This window comes from Cololabis saira, chromosome 6 (assembly GCF_033807715.1).
Source record: "Cololabis saira isolate AMF1-May2022 chromosome 6, fColSai1.1, whole genome shotgun sequence".
Taxonomy (NCBI): Eukaryota; Metazoa; Chordata; class Actinopteri; order Beloniformes; family Belonidae; genus Cololabis; species Cololabis saira.
This window is the reverse complement of record NC_084592.1, coordinates 21,365,329-21,384,591: the sequence shown is the minus strand read 5'-3', so window position 1 is coordinate 21,384,591 and position 19,263 is coordinate 21,365,329. Positions and strand designations below refer to the sequence as shown.

The following is a 19,263-nucleotide window of genomic DNA, read 5'->3' as shown; positions in this document are numbered from 1 at the left end:
CTGCTCCATCCCCCTTTTCTTCTGACTCAAACAATTGCCACTTTGTGCCACTGAGAGAGAGCTGGAGGTCATTGCCTCTGCTTTCCATAGGCAGGCTCCGGTGCATTCCTCCGAGCAGCTCCCAGCCAATCCACGGCCAAGGAGGAAGAGCTCCAGTCCAACTAGTCCCCAAGAATGCATCAGCCGTTGATTTGTTTCCAGGATGACCCCTCCTGAGCTCGCACCTCCTTTTTTCTCCTTTCCCCTCGCGCCGTCTCCTCTCCCTTCCAGCTTTCCCTGTGATGCAGCTGGTAGCACTTAAAGTGTGGAGCGTGGGGTGTTTTTGGTGGGAGCTCTGGGAGTCTGCGCAGTACCCCGAAATATGCTGCGCTTTCCACACATGCACAGAAATGACTCCGCCCTAATAAAAACACTCTGTTTCTCATCTCCTCGTGTTCCAAACACAAGCTGCCCGAGCCCACAGACGTACACTAGAGAGAACGAGCTGTGGGAACAGCTTTCTTCTCTGTGGTTGTTAATAATAGGTTAACGCAGGGCTGAGCCCTGTTTCCTCCCCGATACAAACGCATCATGGAAACTGACCAGGGTGGACCTCTTCTCTTCTCTCTTCTCCTCCTCACAGACTATAAATGGTTGTACTGAATGTTTTTAAAGTTGGATCTAATCATTAGTCTAAAAGTCAAAGATATCGAGGGGCAGATTTGCTATTTAAATTAGTTTGTGGTTGCAAATCAGAAAGGCCACCTGTGGGAGTGTCCGGTTTTGCAGGTGATATCCTGAAGCCGTCCGGGTCTACAAACACAGATGCAACCAGCTCATTTCACTTCTGACCAAGGCAGTCTAGCAGGAGCAATGCAAATCAGTGCGGAGCTGCAAACAAGCAGATCTGTAGACGACAGAGGCGCAGCTTGTTTCTTGTAGCAACACAGCCTGTATAAACCTCCAACTGATAAGATTATGATCAATGTCCTGTAATTACATGGCACCTTTTTAACCTTTTATTATCTTTGGTTGCAAGTCATTGTATAAACTACCTGGCAAAAAAAAAGAAAAAAGTCACAACTGAATATTTTAGACTTCTTGCTTTGATTATGCAAATCTGCCATGCCATTGCTAGCATAAGCTTATTCTTTGTCACAACATATAGTACCATCTGGAGTTGTTGTTCCTGCCAAGTTCCCCTGTTAGTGATAGGAGAGATGAATTGATGAGGAAAACCTTGTCTGGTCCGTTCCAGAGGTTCTCAGTGGGGGTTCGGAGCTGCAGTTGGAGACCAGACGTTGTGAAAAACCGTCTCATGGCTCCAGAACCACTCTTTCACAGTTTGAGCCTGATGAATCCTGACATCTCTATATCGGGATAAGCCTCTGCTATCAGAAAGTAAAATGTCCATTGATTTGATAATCCTGCTCTTTCAGTTTATTACCTGACCTAACGTTGTGGGTGAATATTCTTCTGAACTAACTGAAGCCATCCCATATCATAATACTGCCACCGCAGGGGAGTCACAAGGCATGATTCACTTCTTTCCATAAACCCAGAGGGGACTGAACTCATGAGTATTTTACTTTGCTGCAGTCCAATCTTTATGCCCCTTTCAGGTTCAAGACTTTTTTTTCTTTTTTTTTTGTCTTTAGCTTCACTGATGTTTTTTTTTACACAGCAAAAGGTTTCTTGACGGTGTACACTTGAAACTGCTCTTACTTTCACTACACATTTATTATCATCTCCTAAGAGATTCAAGTTTATTTTCTGTTTTCTGAGTACATTTTGATTTAAAGATGATGGTTCAACCCTATTCATCCAGGTTTGAATAATGCACTGGACAGTCCTTAACAAGATTTTAGCGGTTTCAAGGAATGAGAAGATGGGCATCATTTATAGTTGATTAAGTTGTTGACGACATATCTATCACTGCGGTACCTTAAGTTTCAAATGAGCTGTGCCTCTGTGCTCGGCAGCTACATCGGCCATGTCAAGAGCCAAATTTAAGATGTTTTCTTTTTTGATTTCCCAGCTGTAAATGTTAGCACGTTTAGCAGTGAGCTGCCTGTGCAAAGCTTAGTAAATCAGTTTTTCATGGTTGATTTTAACGGATAGCCTCCCCCAATTTTATGCTATGACAGGCAAGATCCCATAAAGACGTATGCAACAGGTGCAAGGATCCCTGCGTGAAACTGACTCACCACTGCATCACTTTACCCGGCATCAACAGTTTTTTTTCTTTTTTTTTTTAAGAGTTCTTGCCAAGTGTAAAGAGATGAAGTGGAGAGCTGTGGCTTAAATCACTGACTCTTATCATGCTGTTTAACCTGCCAGCCTGTTGACTACAAAGTTTATATAATTATGACAAGACTGGAGCTGGGGGGGTCATGTTCTAAATCTCATAAAGATTCAGAACCTTGTGCCAGTTTATGTTCAAAGAGCATTTATTTATTAGAGTGATCAGTTTTTATGGTCAAGTTTATTGTCATGTTTTGAACAACTAAATGCAGATAGAGCTGTGTTACACGTGCAGTTTTCTCCTCTTCTCGTCTTTCCTTTGATGTAGCCGTTTCACTATCTGTCATCAGGGATTCCCCTCATCCCCCCCGCCCCCCGTCACACTGTGAGCCCGTTTGATCACGGCTGGTCATTCACTTGGCTTCTTTTGTTCTCGCGGTTTTATAACAGTATGAATGGCCTTGCTTGCTGCGTGCTTTTGGTTTTGCAGATAGTTCCCCGTCGGGATGAAAGCAAAGGGGAACCTGCTCGACTCTTTTGTTTTCCCATATCATTCATTCGTTGGTTCACACCTTCACGGCCTGCATGCCATTCACACAGTTTGTTCTTGTAGCTGTAGCCACGGTAATGTGGCCGTGTGTGTGTGTGTGTGTGTGTGTGTGTGTGTGTGTGTGTGTGTGTGTGTGTGTGTGTGTGTGTGTGTGTGTGTGTGTGTGTGTGTGTGTGTGTGTGTGTGTGTGTGTGTGTGTGTGTGTGTGTGTGTGTGTGTGTGTGTGTGTGTGTGTGTGTGTGTGTGTGTGTGTGTGAGTGAGTGTGTGTGTTGACTTAGCTGCCTGGTGTCCTGGCTGGGCTTGTGAGATAGCCGACAGGGCGACCTGATCTTATCATGCTACTTTAAGGAGGAATTGGAGCTATTTAAAGAATCGGGGCTCCAGGTGTGGCTAAACATGCATGGAAAAGCAGCTTTAAGATCATGTTTAAGAGCTGAAGAGGAGCAAAAAAAAAAAAAGAAATACTGCATTTTCACAGTTTCCAATGAGTCAGCCAGTCTGCCATTTTCCTATAAAAGGCCTATTTAAGAAAAAAAAACATTTTACAGAACAACTCATCTCCATTTAAAAAAAGAAAAAAAAAATCCTTTTTATTGTCTGACCAGAGCAAACTACACCGCCTACTCACTTCAAAATGTCTTCATGGTTGCTTTTGTCTGTATTTTGTCAGAAAAAGTTTGTCTCTAGTCAAAACATCTCTCATTTCTTTGCTGCCACATGTTGATTTACAAGTTATGATGAAATATAACCACCTCCTCTTTTTTTTTATTCTTTCTTTAGAAATTCAGACGAAGGGTACAGGAGTCCACCCAAGTCCTGAGAGAACTGGAAATTTCCTTACGGACCAATCATATAGGGTGAGTCATTGCAGGACTGCGTGAAGCTTGAGCACCGTTGCATGCCTTGGACCTGATTATATTAGATTTAAGGGGAAAAGTCTGGCATTCCAGACACTCGGAGACACAGACGTTGACACTAAACACCACCATGTCTCATTCCTATCAGTGCTCTGACCTAATATTACACCAAAAGCCAAGTGGCGATGAAGCGAAGATGAATCGGTGGATTGTTTGGACCAGCTGACACATGAACAGGAGGGAAAGCACATTTTTCCGGCTCTAGAAGAGCTGCACAGCTTCAGTGTTTCAGCATGCCACCCTGAGAAGATATTATTAAAGAGTGGCTCAAGAGACCATCGTTTCACAGCTGATAAACTCTTCTGGTGTGAAGAGTGAGTTATTTAAGGATAACAAGTCTAAACCTGTGGCAGCTGATGCTGATTTGGTGCTGTAGGGTCGACTTCAGAGAAAGATCAATATCATGAAAACTCAGACGACATCGCAGTGTTTTTAATCTTGCTTCAGATCATGCTCGACGTCACTAACCAAACCCAAAGCCTTCTGGGATCTGTAGTATCTGATGGTCTTTTATTGTGGTGAGAAAAAAAAAAGCCTTTACACCAAATGAACTCTGGGCATAGTGGGACGTCTGTTTTTAGTCAACAGAAAAGATACTTTGCTCAGATAATTATTTAATTCCTCATTCACTTGTTGTGAGAATTTAAAATATAATTCATATCCACTTCAGCACGGGTGGGATTCTTACCTCATCATTGCAGTGGGGCATAAAAATAAAACCGTCTGTCAGGAAAACAAGAACTTGTGCTCTAAAAGGATGACCGTTTCACTGTGGAAACGTTTAACTGAGCCCAGAATTTGAATCGTTTTTTGGACTAAACCCGACCAATAAGTGCTAATGTGTGCAGGATTTCAAGAAATCGGTCTCTGTGGCCTTTTAGTGCAATTTGTGGTTGAGGCTTGTTGGGTACCTCAACCAAGGTGCTACCAGCGTGAGAGCGAGTAAAGTCCAGTTGAGCTGGACCATGCTGTGGAAATGAGACTAGAAGCATATTATTCTGTTAGTAAAAAGGTCGCTCTGAAAGACTCCTGAGATTTGATGTAATCCCACCCCCAGATAAGGTTTTCTGAAGGTCACGTAAGATGATTACATCTCACACTGTACAACTTGCATCTGATTAAAATGGACTGCTTGGCTTTGATGGTTGTAGAACAGTGCCATCAGCGAAAATGTTTCGTTACAAGGAAACACATTTTCTCTGTTGAAATCAGCTCATTTTAAATGTCAAGATTTGTCCTAAAAGTAAGTTAAAACCTGAACAACCCCCGGTGGCAGAAAGAAAGAACCTGATAAAATGTCTGGTACTGGTTAGGGCTAAAGAGCGCAAGTTGGAGCCCTTAAACACAGCACTTTGAAGGCGGGGCATTCGCACCGATGGCTGACTTACGTTGACTTTAACTACTATAATATGGAGCCAAATCAAGGCCAAAAGTTTTGCTAATTTGAAAATAAAATTTGAACCGGAAAATTCTTTTTTACAGTTTCATTTTTATTTTTTTCAGTATCAGATCTTTTTTTCAGTTTCAAATCTTTTTATTTCAGTTTAAAAAAAAAAAAGATGTGAAACTGAAAAAAAAGACGTGAAACTCAAAAAAAAGATGTGAAACTGAAAAAAAAAAATTGAAACTGAAAAAAAGATTTGAAACTGAAATAAAAAGATTTGAAACTGAAAAAAAGATCTGATACTGAAAAAAATAAAATTGAAACTGTAATAAAGAATTTTCAGGTTCAAATTTTATTTTCAAATTAGAAAAACTTTTGGCCTTGATTTGGCTCCATACTATGTCATATGATCAAGAACAGACGGACAATAACAATTTAATCCACTTGCTGGGTCTCCATGACGGCGACAAGCAGGTTTTTGGTGCTCTGATGTCGACGTTAGGTGCTAAGTCTTTCAGTAGCTTTCAGCAGCTACAGATTGACGCAGCACAGATTTGAAGAAAAAGAAAAAGCACAACTGAGACGGACGGTTCGAAAACGGAGATGGTTTTAGAAACGATGGCGAGAAAAGAAAAGTACGACCCAGAAAGATGATGCTTGAAGGGTTTGCACTTTTGGTTAGAGATATTAATGTCTTGGTTTCAGATTTTGGATTTAGTATTCTCAGATTTTGAGTTTTTGTCTGCAACAGATTTGTTGAGCTGAAGCCATACACCCCTGTTCTGCCTTAGGAGGTATTAATAGAGCAAAAAAGATCCGCTTGCCCTCTCACCACACTTGCCCTCAATGTTCCTGCAACACACGCATTGGGTATGTGATTGGATTAAAATAATATCTTTGTTCTCCTGCATTTACGTAGAGGATGATGCGATGCAAAACGGAAAAGCCAAAACAGGAAGATTAAATACTGCACATAATAAGTCCAACACCGTCACAGTATTTGAGGGGACTTTGTAAGAAATAATTTCATGATGACTATTAAAAGATAACAAAGGAAGCACACACTTTCAGTGATAAAACAGCTTTTATAAATATCCCTTGCACTTACATGGCCAACAGTTGAAGTGCAGGTATCTGCCAACACTTTTACTTCTTGTGCATGACTCTTTTGATAAGTGGGACGTTTCTCGTCCAAATGAAAGTGTTAATGCTTGAAGTGGTAAACTGGGTTCAGTGTGAGAACGACAGTTTCTAGAAGTCTAGAGCTGTGTCGCAAGTGGGTGGTCACAGTAGACGTGGAGGTCGTGCCAGAGATGGGAGGAGCCATCAATGAGGCCGTCCGGCGGCCGCAGACTATTACGAGAGCAAAATTACTGTACAATGTGAACTATGTCTCCCAATCTCTCTGGTTTTTCTCTTTTCCACACATACACACTACTAGACTTCAGTCTGAACGCTTAGCCAACACTTGCACAAATTATCTCGTGTGTCTGACAACACCGTCTCTCTCACTCCCACACACTGTTTACACACCGATCTGATTCTGCGCTTTCAACCAAAACACAGTCCGGGCCGCAGCCCCGAGACCACGTCCGTCCGTCTGGCAGTTGAGTCATTGTTTACAGGGATCAACTCCTTCAAGGACCTCGCGTAGGTAAACTAGATTACGCAAATAATCTAGCAAATCTAGATTAGACGATGAGACTGGGAGGGCGGCAGCTGCTGCTGATGGTGACGCACTCGGGCGCTGGATAGTTATTGCTGCTTTTCAGAGGTGAAACAGAATTTTATCAATCATGTAGGCCGAGGATAATAGGCACTTTTGTGCTCTGGGAGCTCGGCTGCTGCTAACCCCTGCTCCCTGGTGCGTCTGACATGTTGCGCCGTGGCCACCGACATGTGGTGAATGGGCGGATTGTCAGTTAGTTGGCGTCCTGTGATAATGATTACCATGTGGCCCGCTGACGCCGCACCTCCAACCCCCCCTTTTCTAAAGCACAACCGGGCCCCACCAGGCACCTCTTTAGCTGGACGTCCTGGTCGCCCTGATTCAGCGCCGGGGAGATGATAAAGAAGCAGCCAGAGGATTTTGTTTCATTTCTTTTCCTAAAGCCTTCCATCTCCACGAGTGCAGTGCCACTCAAAAGCCCGCCTGTGTGTCATTATCTTCATGTCTTGCAAATGTCTTTTAATCACTGACGATTCAGGCTTGAAGCAGCATTTGTGGCAGTAATAAAATAAAAAGAAGAAATGTCACCTCCATAGAATAGGGTGCGGTTTAAATAGAGACTCTGGGTGATTCAGCTAACGGCGCTTATAGACATAAAAGGAAAGCAGCAAACGCCGAAGGAAGCAGGAGCTTTCTGGTAAAAGGCCGGGCTTTTCAGTGCAGGATGAAAAAAAAGAAAAAAGTATGTGAACTGCTGAATGGATGGCCCACTTCAGTGCCTGTAAGGAAAGTTTAAAAAAAAAGAGGAAAAAAAAGGGCTTTTGATCATTTCCTCGGGTTTGTCCTGGCCGGTGTTGGGAACTACTGTACGTGTGTGTGGTTGAGACTCAGACAAAAGAAAGGGAGAATCGTAATGAGATTCTGCTCAAGCGTTTGGGGATGCCTCTACTTCTGCAAACTCATACATGTTTGATGTGTTTGCTGCGCTGCACCAGGAAGCTTTGAAGTTCGTCAGATGGGTAATTACAAAGCGGGAGAAGAGGCCGAATAATCTAAAAACGTCTGTAAGGTCAGATATGGTCATGGGGAAAAAATAGCACGTATTGTATGAATAAATATTTTGTTCAGAGCAGAAATATCTTATCCCCTCTTTTTTTTTTTTTTTGATTGTGGTCCTGTTTTTAACTAGGCTGCTCACTAAATCAAAAAGTTTTTCTTCAGTTTTTTAATTATTTTTTATTATCCTTTTAACCCCTTTCTCTCCTCAGGTGGGTGAGAGAGTTCCTGAATGAAGAAAACAAAGGGCTGGATGTGCTGGTGGAGTACCTTTCCTTTGCACAGTACGCCGTCACGTAAGTCGCCGCGCTCTCCGTTTCCCCGTACCAGCGCGCCGTACGTCCCGCCAACAGAACGGTGCTGGCACCACCGTCACTGCTGCCCGGGCCCTCAGAAGCGCTGAGTCACCCGGGGTTCATTGCTCACACACTGTGTATTGTACCAGCCATACGGTGCCATTCATGAACTGCCTGCGTGATTATTAGTCACTCATAAAGCCCCCGTTCAGGGCCTCGCAGTTGCAATTTTTCTTTAATTCACCCCCTTCAGTACACCATATATTCTACCGTCTGTCCACGCTCTTGGTGAGCTGTAAAACTGTGTTTATGCAGTGCTACGGCAGCACATAAAGGTCGTGGAAGAAAGCCAGACTAGAAGCTGAAATGGATCATAACAGGTATGCCTCAACGGCTGCCAAGAAGGGCAAAACACGAGCTTTGTTCCTAGATGTTCATACGTTGACGCTAGCTGTTACTAATTGGAGTTCTTATAGTCACACAAGCATCAGATTTGGGGGTTTATTGCACGCATTTTGCTTAAAACGAGTATTGCATCAGATCTGCACCCAGCGTGAAAGCAGCTGCCGCTATTTTGTGTTTCAATTAAAAGAACAAGTTGAGGTTATAAACTGCTAAATAATATCAGCTCTCCCACCCGCTGACTTAGTTTAGTCAGTTACCCTGGAGTTAATAGTGATTGTAAAGGGTTAGTTGCCATGAATGCATATGTGGAGTAAACATGCTGTTACCACAGAACTGATTCAATCAGAGACTATTTACAATAAAGGTGGAACTTTGTAGAAAAAATTAATAAATATGGTGTAATGCAACACTTCCCTTCCAAAGTTTTGGGCTTTTTCAACGCTTTTTTAAAAATGCTCACCTTTTAATGAAAGCAGCCGTAGCTCGAAGGGTTTGTTTTTAAGGGGCTAACACATTTCAGCTGTGGGTTTCCTGCATTTTGAGTTCTTACATGTTGGGTAGACTGGACATTAAATCTTTGGAAGTGTAGTTTTGTCACACAGCCTACACAAACTATGGGACATGCTTCAGCTGCATTTATTTATTCATGCCCGAGTTCGCTTCATGACACAATTTTTTCATGTGTGCCCCCGTCTCATCACAGCTGCTGGACGTGGGTTTGATATTGTGTTTTATATCAAATTACAATTATTCCTGGAGTTTAACTTAAAGTGCTACCTGTGTCGGATATTAAAGTTGAAATGATGGATACATGCGGGCTGACATAAAACCTTGAGATCATTCAGAGGTGTTCAAAGCTGCAAGATTCCTCGAAATTACAGTCTCTGTCATTGTAGATACTGTAGATTGTTTCCCTTAAGAAATCTGTTTGGCTGCTGGTTCCTGAAGTGGAAATGGAGACTGTTGGAGAAAGTACCAATCACAAAGTGCTGGGAAAGTTTTCAGTGATTCTACTTGCATCTCTAAAACTGTGAAAGGAAACAACTCCATTTTTAAAGATTTCAATCTTTAGAAATTCCCTTATTTTGAAACTCTTGTTATATGTTATCTGTTTATTTGCAGCTGGATCTCCCATTTGAATTGTTTCAGTGGCAAAATCAGAAGTAACTGCTACTTTTAGTTGCTCGGTTAGCACAAGCTACCTGCTCTGACCCAAAAAAGCCAACAAACACCCAATCACAGCAGTCTGACAGCAAAATGATCAGCAAATCAAAACAATCTCTCTTGATGAATAAATGACTACGCTCTGTCAGGTCTTTATGGTTCTGCTCAGAAGTCAATACAAGTAGCTAAATGATAACAGCTGCACTGCAAAAACAGCTTTCCCAAAGGGGCACGAAAGATTTTCTTGATTAGTATTCTTAAAATGATCAAAAGAGTCTAGCTACTAGACAAAAGTGAGACTAATTTTCTTGAAACAGGCTTCTTTTTACGTTCATGGAAATGAGTTTTTGCAGTGTATTTATTGGCTGTGCCAGCCACCAATCAAGTCCATCTTTATGACTCTTTATTCCGTATCACAGCAGTAAAGAAGCGAGCTGTTCTGCAGAAACGACTGAATAACATCTTTTATCTACCTTTTTCTGCTTACCCAAGCAGTTTCGGCCCAAAAACGCCTGTGTCTGAAACCCCCAATCTCTTCCCTGTTTGGGTCATGCTGGAGTCCAAATCTTTTGTGCAGAGTCTTTTTGATAAACGTGCCATCCAGTTTATCCCCACTGGTGTTACGCTGCACCTTCCCGGTGTCTAACTGGTGTCATCAAATATTTGCTGTTCCCAGCCGCTCCTGCAGCTCTCCCACTTTTCTTATCAAGTTTCTTTACCCTGACCTTTACTCTACTTCCACTTTCAGCACATGTATGGCATCAGCCTTCGTGTTAGTAAAAGCAGGATAGTTTTATTTTATAATACACATATTTTTTTAGGAGGAAAATTATGCTACTCAGTGTATATGGAATGATAGTTTAGCTCCGCCGCAGTTTTATTGCCTATAAAGATTAAACAATTACAGACATGGCTGGTTGTTGTTCTCCTCATTGTAATGTTAGAATATCAGATTGTGTTATTCATAAAAAATGTAAACCAAAGTTAAATGTTTAATGACATATTTGGTGTTGCTATGGTAACGCAGGTATGATGGAGACGCTGTGGAGAACGGCATGGAGGCCCCGATGGACAAGTCTAAGCCCTGGAGCCGCTCCATCGAGGACCTGCACGGAGGAAGCACGCTGCCGTCTCCCATCACCGGGAACGGCATCTCCCGAGTCGGGCGACATTCGACGTTACGGTACGACAAACGCACGAGCTGAGTTGCATCTGGTAAACGGTTATCCTTGTGCTTGTTTCTTTTGTTGTTGCTTTTGTAGCATTTAACAAGTGACTTTTTCCGTCCATTCTTCTCTGTGGTTGGCCGAAGCAATGTGATTATTTTAAGAAGTCACACGTTTCATATGATGCCTCAGCTGCTGCCTTCTGTAGTCATGAGGTCTGTAAGGCTTTAAATGGCTTAAGACGCATGCGGGGGGGTGGGGGGGCGGGTTGCTTTTTGTCTGGATTTGTTTTTCCACTTCATATAGTTAATGTGACACATGGTTGACAACTTTTCATATGACAGAGGAAGAAGGGGGGCACAGAGGACAGGACAAACTTTTCAGGAGACGCATGTTTCTGCTCATTATTTATGTAACACCAGGGCCACTGTAACCCCTAAAATCCTACACTTCACCCGGTTCCACAGAAGTTGATTCATAAAGCTATGCTAATATGTGCTCTGGAGCGTAAATCCCTCTCATTCATGCATTATTTCTCTAATCCTCCCTCCCGTTCCGTTATTGTTTCGGTACTGCTCTCCCACTGACTTCTGCCGCCTCTAATCCTTTCATTAGAAAAGGTTAACCTGAACACATCGTGCTCCGAGGGCCTTATAGAGTCGTTCAGGCACATGTCATTTAAATACGACGCGCTTGCACGAGCATCGATTACTCGCCGATTGTTTGCATTTCAAAAGTAAATATCGGGGGGGGATGAATGTAGCACATGAAAATTGAGTGCTTAGTTTCAGTTTTTAATCCCAAATTGCTGACTGGGCTAGAACTAGTGCCTTCTGTGTTTTTAAAACCAAGCAGAGTTGGAAATCCGCCATAAGATCACGTTAGCTCCCCCTACTACAATTATCGATTTCTGCTTTGTATGATGCCATTCACACCAGCTCGTCACCGAGGGTGACGATCACGTTGCTCTCGAGCGTGTACTGTACGTGTAAACGCTCAGCGTCTTCAGCGAGACTAACTGCTCTTCTGTTCTGTCTCGGTCTTTGTCCATAGTCATCTGCTCTTTTGTTTACCACTCATCAACAGCAGGCAGGTCTCAGCTTCGCTCTGCTGGCTCGCAGTCACCTTCCTGCATCCCTGCTTGCACCCCTTCCCCCCCACGATGCAGACATGCTCACAATGACATGGGCAGGCACTTGCACAAGCATTCCCATACACGGCCCCCCCCCCCCCCTGCCGCTACCTCATTGTACTTTCTTACCTCCCTGCTAGAGCTGCCCAGTTTATTTCTCCCACTGTCTGTCGGGGATGTGAATTATTTGTACTCCCAGCCCGCACTCCCCCTCCTGCGCTTGACACCGAATTCTCCTTCCCTCAGAGCAAATGGGTTTTTCTGCCCTCATTGTCCCCCCTGTGCTGCTTGTGTGGCTCCCTAAATGCCATTCTGTGCAGAAGTTAGCCTAGTTCCTCCAGCAACTGTGCAAGCGCTGACCGCCGGGTCACAACCCGGCAGAGGTGTCAAAAGTATTCACATTCATTACTCAGGTAGAAGTATAGATACTAGAGTTGATACTTCAACTTCTACAGGAGTATCAAAGTTTCAAAAACTATTTAAAGTATAAAAGTAAAAGTAATGTAAGGGGAAAAAAAGCCATTAAGGACAAAAGCCATTTAAAATGAATGCATCTTAGTATAATGCAAATATATTAAAGAACCATATATGTGTACTATTGAGCATTAACATGTGTTTCAGAGAGCAGGAGATATGATGACTAGTTGCCTATAAGTACTGTAATGGTGCAAAAAGTCAAACTTCATGTTCATGTTATCATTTATCCTAACCTTTATTGGAATGCACATCCAAGTTTAGTTGCAGGAATCTGAGGGAACGGATGTAAGAACAAAACTGGACAAGAACATCTGAAACAACCACAACCAAATTCACTCTATCCGGATGGCGCAATTTAACTGGATAGTTTTTTTTTAAAGGCCGAAATGAAATAGAGTAACGAGGCTGTTTTTAAAATGTAAGGAGTAAAAAGTACAGATAATTGTGTCAAAATGTAAGGAGTAAAAGTAAAAAGTTGTCTGAAAAATAATTACTCCAGTGAAGTATAGATAACCAAAATTTCTACTTAAGTAAGGTAACGAAGTATTTGTACTTCGTTACTTGACACCTCTGCAACCCGGACTGATTAGAGTAGGTGGCTCCTTAAAATGTTCTGTATTTTGGATCTGGTGAACCGGCACGGTCGCATCCATGCTCATATATTCACACCTGGTTTTTATAATTCTTGATGACCCATTATACAGAATGTTTTGTATTATTTTTGTCTTGTTACTCTTTAGATGAGCCTAAGTCTCGTGAAAAATTGATAGCTATTGTACCTTGATGGCAAATAAAACTGTGTCTATGTTTCTTCTTCAAACTGTCGTCTTAAAGGACCTGTCCAAAGTGCTCGCAAATGAGACGGTATGTGTAGGAGTCAACTAGTGATGCATACTGTAGATGACCCCTAGTTTATAGCCTGTAGTTGTCCTTTTAGTGATCAGTGCTCCTCTGTGGTGCTGTTGAAGTTGTTTTTGTTTGTTTATTGTTGTATTGAATGAAGAAAAAGGACGGATATTTATTCTCCAGTCAGAGAATCAAACTTTTTCCAGGTTTGGATGAGTTAATCAGATTGGAGCCAGGTGAGCAGCCATCGATTCCTCTCTGCAGATCCAGAGATGAGCCCAGATCTTGAAGCAGTTTCACTGTCCAGCCTCACACCGGATTTACCAGATTTACCTCCACCTGTTCTCACCAAATTATTTTTGTATTTGCTTAAGATCAGGCTGCGTCTTTGGGTTTTGTTGTTTTTTGTTCTCTTCTTCGTCTTCTCTTAAGCACTTTAGATCCACTGTGGTGTTTTAATATCCCTCTTACGGTTCAGTTGAACCATTTCAGACGAGTCAAAGCAAGTCCAAAGCTCACATCTTGCTGTTGTTACATAGTCATTTAATCTCCTTCTGGTTTGAGATTATAAATACTGTCTTCTCATCTCCCCCTGATTCTGTTTGGATGCTGATTAATCAGGAGAGGGAAAAAGCCATGAATGGAAACCCAGCGCTCCAGTTCTGTCAGGAGGAATCCTCGTATACCTCCTGCCTTTACTTCAGGGGGTTTGTTTTGTTTTTTTTTCTTCTCAAGTCTAAAGTTAGTATAAACTCAAGGATTGGTCCTCTGTCTTGGACACTAATCTGGTGCCTCTTGCTTTAAAAAGATGATCAGATAGACACAGACACGCTCGTAGGCCGGGCTGTGACTCAGCGAGGAGTCACGGCCACGGTGGCTGACAGGAATCCACATGTCTAGTAGCCTCAAGATAGACATTTTTCCCCTGGACTTGTAATTGAACCTCGTGATGAAAGTGTGAAAATAAACTGCTTTGCTCCGACTGGCCACTGCTGCTCCAGCAGAAGCACTGAAGAGGCCTTGTTTTGCCCCTTTTAAGACAACTTTTTTTTTTTTTTTGTCCACATAAAACTGCGTCATCTCTACGCTGCATGCAAATGACTGGCCTCTATTGTGTTAGTGATATTTGTGTGAAGGACATTAAATGAAAACAATTGAAAGAAGCCATCTAGTGGCCCCATGCCTGGTTGTAGATTATCGTGTGTGTGTGTGTGTGTGTGTGTGTGTGTGTGTGTGTGTGTGTGTGTGTGTGTGTGTGTGTGAATGTAAAGGGGCCTGGCAGTTTAACAGCGTCCCTATGTGAACGGGATGGTCTGTTTTTGAGGACTTGTCTACAAATAGCATCTGTTTCCCCATTTATCCGGTCTCCCTCTGCACTCCTGTGTTCACACGCAGACTCCACACTTCAGTCAGTGAAACGGACCATGTTTCCCCAACTTGTTTTCTGCCTTTTATCTTTTAGCTGCAACACGCTGCCGAGCCGGAGGACGCTGAAAAACTCCAGACTGGTGTGCAAGAAAGACGACGTCCACGTCTGCATCATGTGTCTGCGTGCTATCATGAACTACCAGGTCAGACTTGTGCAGGTTTCTGCAAGGGGAACCCAGAGTGATTGCGTTTTAGCACGCAGTCATCAAACTGAAGTCCAACTTACCCTTTGTCAAGCCCCTGTTGCTCGGTTGGACAAAACTGTCATCTCTCCTCTCCACCTCCAGTGTAAACACAGAGATTTACATCATATTATTTTCCTAATTATTGTACCAAAGCAAATCAACAGCAACTAGATATGAATAAAAAGGAACACTTCAGTACCGTGGAGTGAGTTTTAAAAAAACTGAGGTTTTCGGTGAAAACAAGATATTTTGATTAGTTTAGCTGATAGTACGGTGACAGGGTTGAACTGTGAGTGTGGCGTCCACATAGCTTTATCCAAAGCAGACATTTTTTTAAATTTAACGTTGCTTTTGGGATTAAATGTAATGTATTCCTGTCATTCTCTCTGGGTAGCGGCTGTCACTTTTACAAGTGCCCCGAGCACACCGCTTAACCATTTTAAGATAAATAAATAAAACGCTTTTGCGGTTGTAGCTATATGTTGTAGCCTGCCGCCGAGGCGACTTTGTTTTGGTAGAACGGATCGGATTTCTGCCAGTTTGGGGATAAAAATATACTGCACCCTCACTACACTGTGTGCAGTGTGTTCCAAAGAATCCTTTTACTAATACAAAGTTTAAAAAAAAATAATCCCAGGATTTAAATTTTGATACAAGGCAAGTAATAACTACGCTTTTCCCACTGATGTGAACCAGAGAGACGGCTGTTTTGTCCCAGATGTAGTAGGGCTGGGCGATATATCGAGATTTTAATATATATCGATATATTTTCAAACGCGATATGGTACGAGACAATATCGTTTATATCGATATAGCTTTTTTTTTTTTAGGATTTTGATATAGCTTATTTTGTGACAAATTGACTTGAATGTTTTATTTGAGATTTGCACAAATGTTTTGTTATTTGCAACTGTCAACCTCAGTGGAAAAGTCTGCCTGTTACTGTCTACATTGTATTAATTGCACAGTGTATTTTAATTTAATTGTTATGCAGGAAAGGGATATTTGTTTTATTTTATTCAAGAAGCATTTTTATTCTATATATGCAGGCAGTTTATTTTTATTTCATTTGTTTTATACATTTTGATATTGTGCAGACCTCTGTTAATAAAGGTACCTGTGTGACATTTGGCACAAGGCTTTGTATTAAAACTGACTGTTTTTTTAAGGGTTTGCCTCAGAAAAAAATGAAGCTAACAGAGATGCTATGCTATAATGCTTTGGGGGAAACCCCAATTATGGCACAGAAAAAATATCGATATATATCGAGTATCGCCATTCAGCTAGAAAATATCGAGATATGACTTTTGGTCCATATCGCCCAGCCCTAAGATGTAGCAACGGAGGATGATTTTTCTGATTGGTCAGTCAGGGACCAATCAGAAGGCTGACAAAGGGTCAATTCAATTTCCTCGGCTGATGGGCCTGCCTGTTTCATTCCTCGTGTAGAGGAACACCCTCTCACTCAATCGGTGGCTCCTTCTTTCCGTTAATTGTCTTATTTATCTCCGTACCCTCCCTCTCCCCCCCTTTCCTCTTCCAGTACGGCTTCAACATGGTGATGTCACACCCGCACGCTGTGAATGAAATTGCACTAAGTCTCAACAATAAAAACCCCAGGTGAGTTTGAACCACATTTAAAAAAGAAATTCACACATTTGACCGTCTGATCCCCGTGAAGGGAGGAGCACGAGCGTGAGACGTGCACCTGCAGTCGGATCAGAGCGAGTGTCTCCGTTGTTTAAGCAGACACTCGTCCCGACAGACGGGTCAAGGCACGGCTCTCGCCGCGACGCCCCCTGCAGCTGCTCCACGAAACCCGGCCGCGTGTGTTTGCGTGTGCCTCATTGTGTTTTTCACTTCATGCCCGAGGGTTGAAACGTGCCCTGAAAAGCGGAAGGAGGACCACTTTGCCTCGCCTGTCACATTTAGTCTCTTCCAGACAGAAATAGTGTGTGAAGGAAGTGGAAGTGGGACGAGCTCTGAAACGCACTCTCACAACGAAGTACTACATTTATTCCTCCAGTAACCAACTACAGCTCATATTCTGGTGGATTTGTAGTCAAAGCTGTTTATGAAATGGGTATAAAGTATACTTAACTTATGAAACCATTAACTAAAATAAACATGATTGCCGTGCAGATCTGCTGTACACTAGCGGACTGAAATGACCCTGCTTAAATACTGGCTTGCTGCTGCACTTGTCATTTACTAACCATTCCTCCTATTACTTTCTCCCTGTTTCACAGAACCAAAGCTCTGGTTTTGGAGCTCCTGGCGGCAGTTTGTCTCGTGAGAGGAGGCCATGAAATTATTCTTTCTGCGTTCGACAACTTTAAAGAGGTACGATCTGCGCGGCGAGAGCCAGACCGGGGTCATCAGGAAACCAAAAATGTCTTTACATTTCAGCCATGCAGCTTGGAGCCCGGTGACTCAGCCCCGCAGGAATGCCCAGTCTTCATCAGCTTCAAAGGGATTGCCGTCTAGAAATTAGCCGTCCGTCAACAGATTAGACACCAGTTTCCCTGCATAACGCAGGACGGACCCGTGAAGCCGTGCGAGAGAGCGGTTGAGTTCCTGTTAACGGGTTTTGGCCGATGCATCAAAGCTTTAAAGGAAGAAAAAGGCCACACGTGTAACTGATAGTCTGTCCTGACCCCTCGTTTCTCTGGAAGCAGTCTTGTGGTTGTTGCGGAGCGGATTGGGGAAGTTTTATGATGGAGTGGGCGCTAACAGTGGCCCCATTTTGTTGCTCGCGACTCACAAACACGGGCCCAACTGCAGTTAATGTAATATTTACAGCGCTGAATGAAATATTGAGCTGTAGCTCTCAGCGACAGCAGCATTAGTGGGAGAATACGGCTTTGGGAGAGAGCGGCTTGTCTAATGAGATAAAAGCTGAGGATCGCTTCTGATAGATGAAACGGTAGGAGGATAGCTTTTTTTACAGTAGTGGAGGCAGATGTTGTTTATTTATTTTCCTCCCTAATGTTATTAGTTTTATCCATCCGAGTGTGATGCGTCGGTGAGGGAAAGGGGCTGCAGGCAGGAGCTGGAGGTTTTTGGAAAACCACACCTCCTCTTCCTTCTAAATACTTTATTACAGTCTGGTTGCCCTCCCAATGACCCGTCTGAACTGCAGAGCGTTGCCTTCTCCCCTCTTTTTTGTTTTTTTAATCTTTCTGACTCCCAAAGTCAAGTGATGGAAGAAGAGAGAAAAAAGAAAACCTGCAAGTTTTAGAAGGGTGTTTTTGGATTATGTCTCTATTAAATGAGACAGAAGCAGTAGTTTACATGTAAATTATCATTGTTATCATCACTTTTTTCTGGCATCCCAGAGAAAAGAAACAAAAGCTTCAATTTGAGAATATTTCCCCTCAGTTTCTGGTTGGTGCTCATCCTGAGGACCAGAGCGAGGCCAAACCTTCTCTTTAACGGTAAATATGTGGTTGGTTTTGCAGGTTTGTGTGGAGGAGCAGCGCTTTGAGAAGCTAATGGAGTACTTCAAGAATGAGGACAACAACATTGACTTCATGGTAAGTCCACACACACAAACACACACACTGATATTCCTTGGAAACTCCATCACCGGCCGGACCGCAGGGAGCTTGTGAGGCTCTCTGAGCTCCAGACTTGGTGTCTGTTGTAAATGATTCACATACCGTCGGGAGTTGTTGAGAAAAGCAGTGTGACCTGCGATCGCCGGGTTTACACGACTGCAAAGGCAACAACAAAAGAAACAGGTGCGGTGAAATGAAAACACGACCCACATGTGGCACCAGGTGCTCGCACGTACAAACATTTCAAACTGGACTGCAGGCAGTCTGACGAAAAAATGTAAACAAACTGAGCAGATAAACGTTCGTTTCACTTCTGAGATGGACTCCCATACGGACCTGTGGGGGGGCTTTAACAGACCGCCATATCTGTGCATGACCACTCTGAGACGCTGAAACCAGCAGATGGTGTGTTTGGAGAGCCTTCCCAAGAAGCACTAAGGCAAACAGTCGGTCACGTTGCCAAGTCACGTGGAGACAACAGAGCTGCTTTCGCAGGAACTTCATTAAAGCTTTGTCGGTTTGGAGAAGCGTGCATGGTCATGGACGCCCCAGGGAGATTAATCGGCCGATGCAAACTCCTAGAGGCGGCCAGTACCACCGGGCTGATTGATTTCTGTTCATTTCTAAATTATTTTGATCACAGATGAGCAGCTCTGCCCCTCGTTAATGAAGAGATGCAATTTCAACTTAAGTGATCCTTAAGGCCTCTAAAAAGCTGAATATACAAATATCCTAAAACCTTGTAGAAGGCCAACAGTATTTGCCGTGCCCGTTTTATTAACCGTGTCGTCTCTCCTTGTCCTC

The 19,263-nt window shown here is 43.0% G+C and overlaps 1 protein-coding gene across 14 annotated transcripts in view; it reads left to right on the top strand.

The window, feature by feature from the left end:
* Positions 1 to 19,263, top strand: part of fmnl2a (formin-like 2a) — a 62,934-nt gene that overhangs the window by 26,778 nt on the left and 16,893 nt on the right. For 6 of the 14 annotated variants that reach the window (XM_061723631.1, XM_061723628.1, XM_061723634.1 and 3 more), the window contains exons 4-12: positions 3,555 to 3,631; positions 8,013 to 8,096; positions 10,693 to 10,848; positions 11,885 to 11,920; positions 13,275 to 13,304; positions 14,749 to 14,857; positions 16,443 to 16,519; positions 17,149 to 17,242; positions 18,361 to 18,435. In XM_061723631.1, coding sequence (XP_061579615.1) covers positions 3,555 to 3,631; positions 8,013 to 8,096; positions 10,693 to 10,848; positions 11,885 to 11,920; positions 13,275 to 13,304; positions 14,749 to 14,857; positions 16,443 to 16,519; positions 17,149 to 17,242; positions 18,361 to 18,435 — 738 coding nt within the window. Of the gene's footprint in view, positions 1 to 3,554; positions 3,632 to 8,012; positions 8,097 to 10,692; positions 10,849 to 11,884; positions 11,925 to 13,274; positions 13,305 to 14,748; positions 14,858 to 16,442; positions 16,520 to 17,148; positions 17,243 to 18,360; positions 18,436 to 19,263 lie in introns of all 14 variants that reach the window. The other 8 variants (XM_061723637.1, XM_061723635.1, XM_061723640.1 and 5 more) reach the window with 3 other exon arrangements.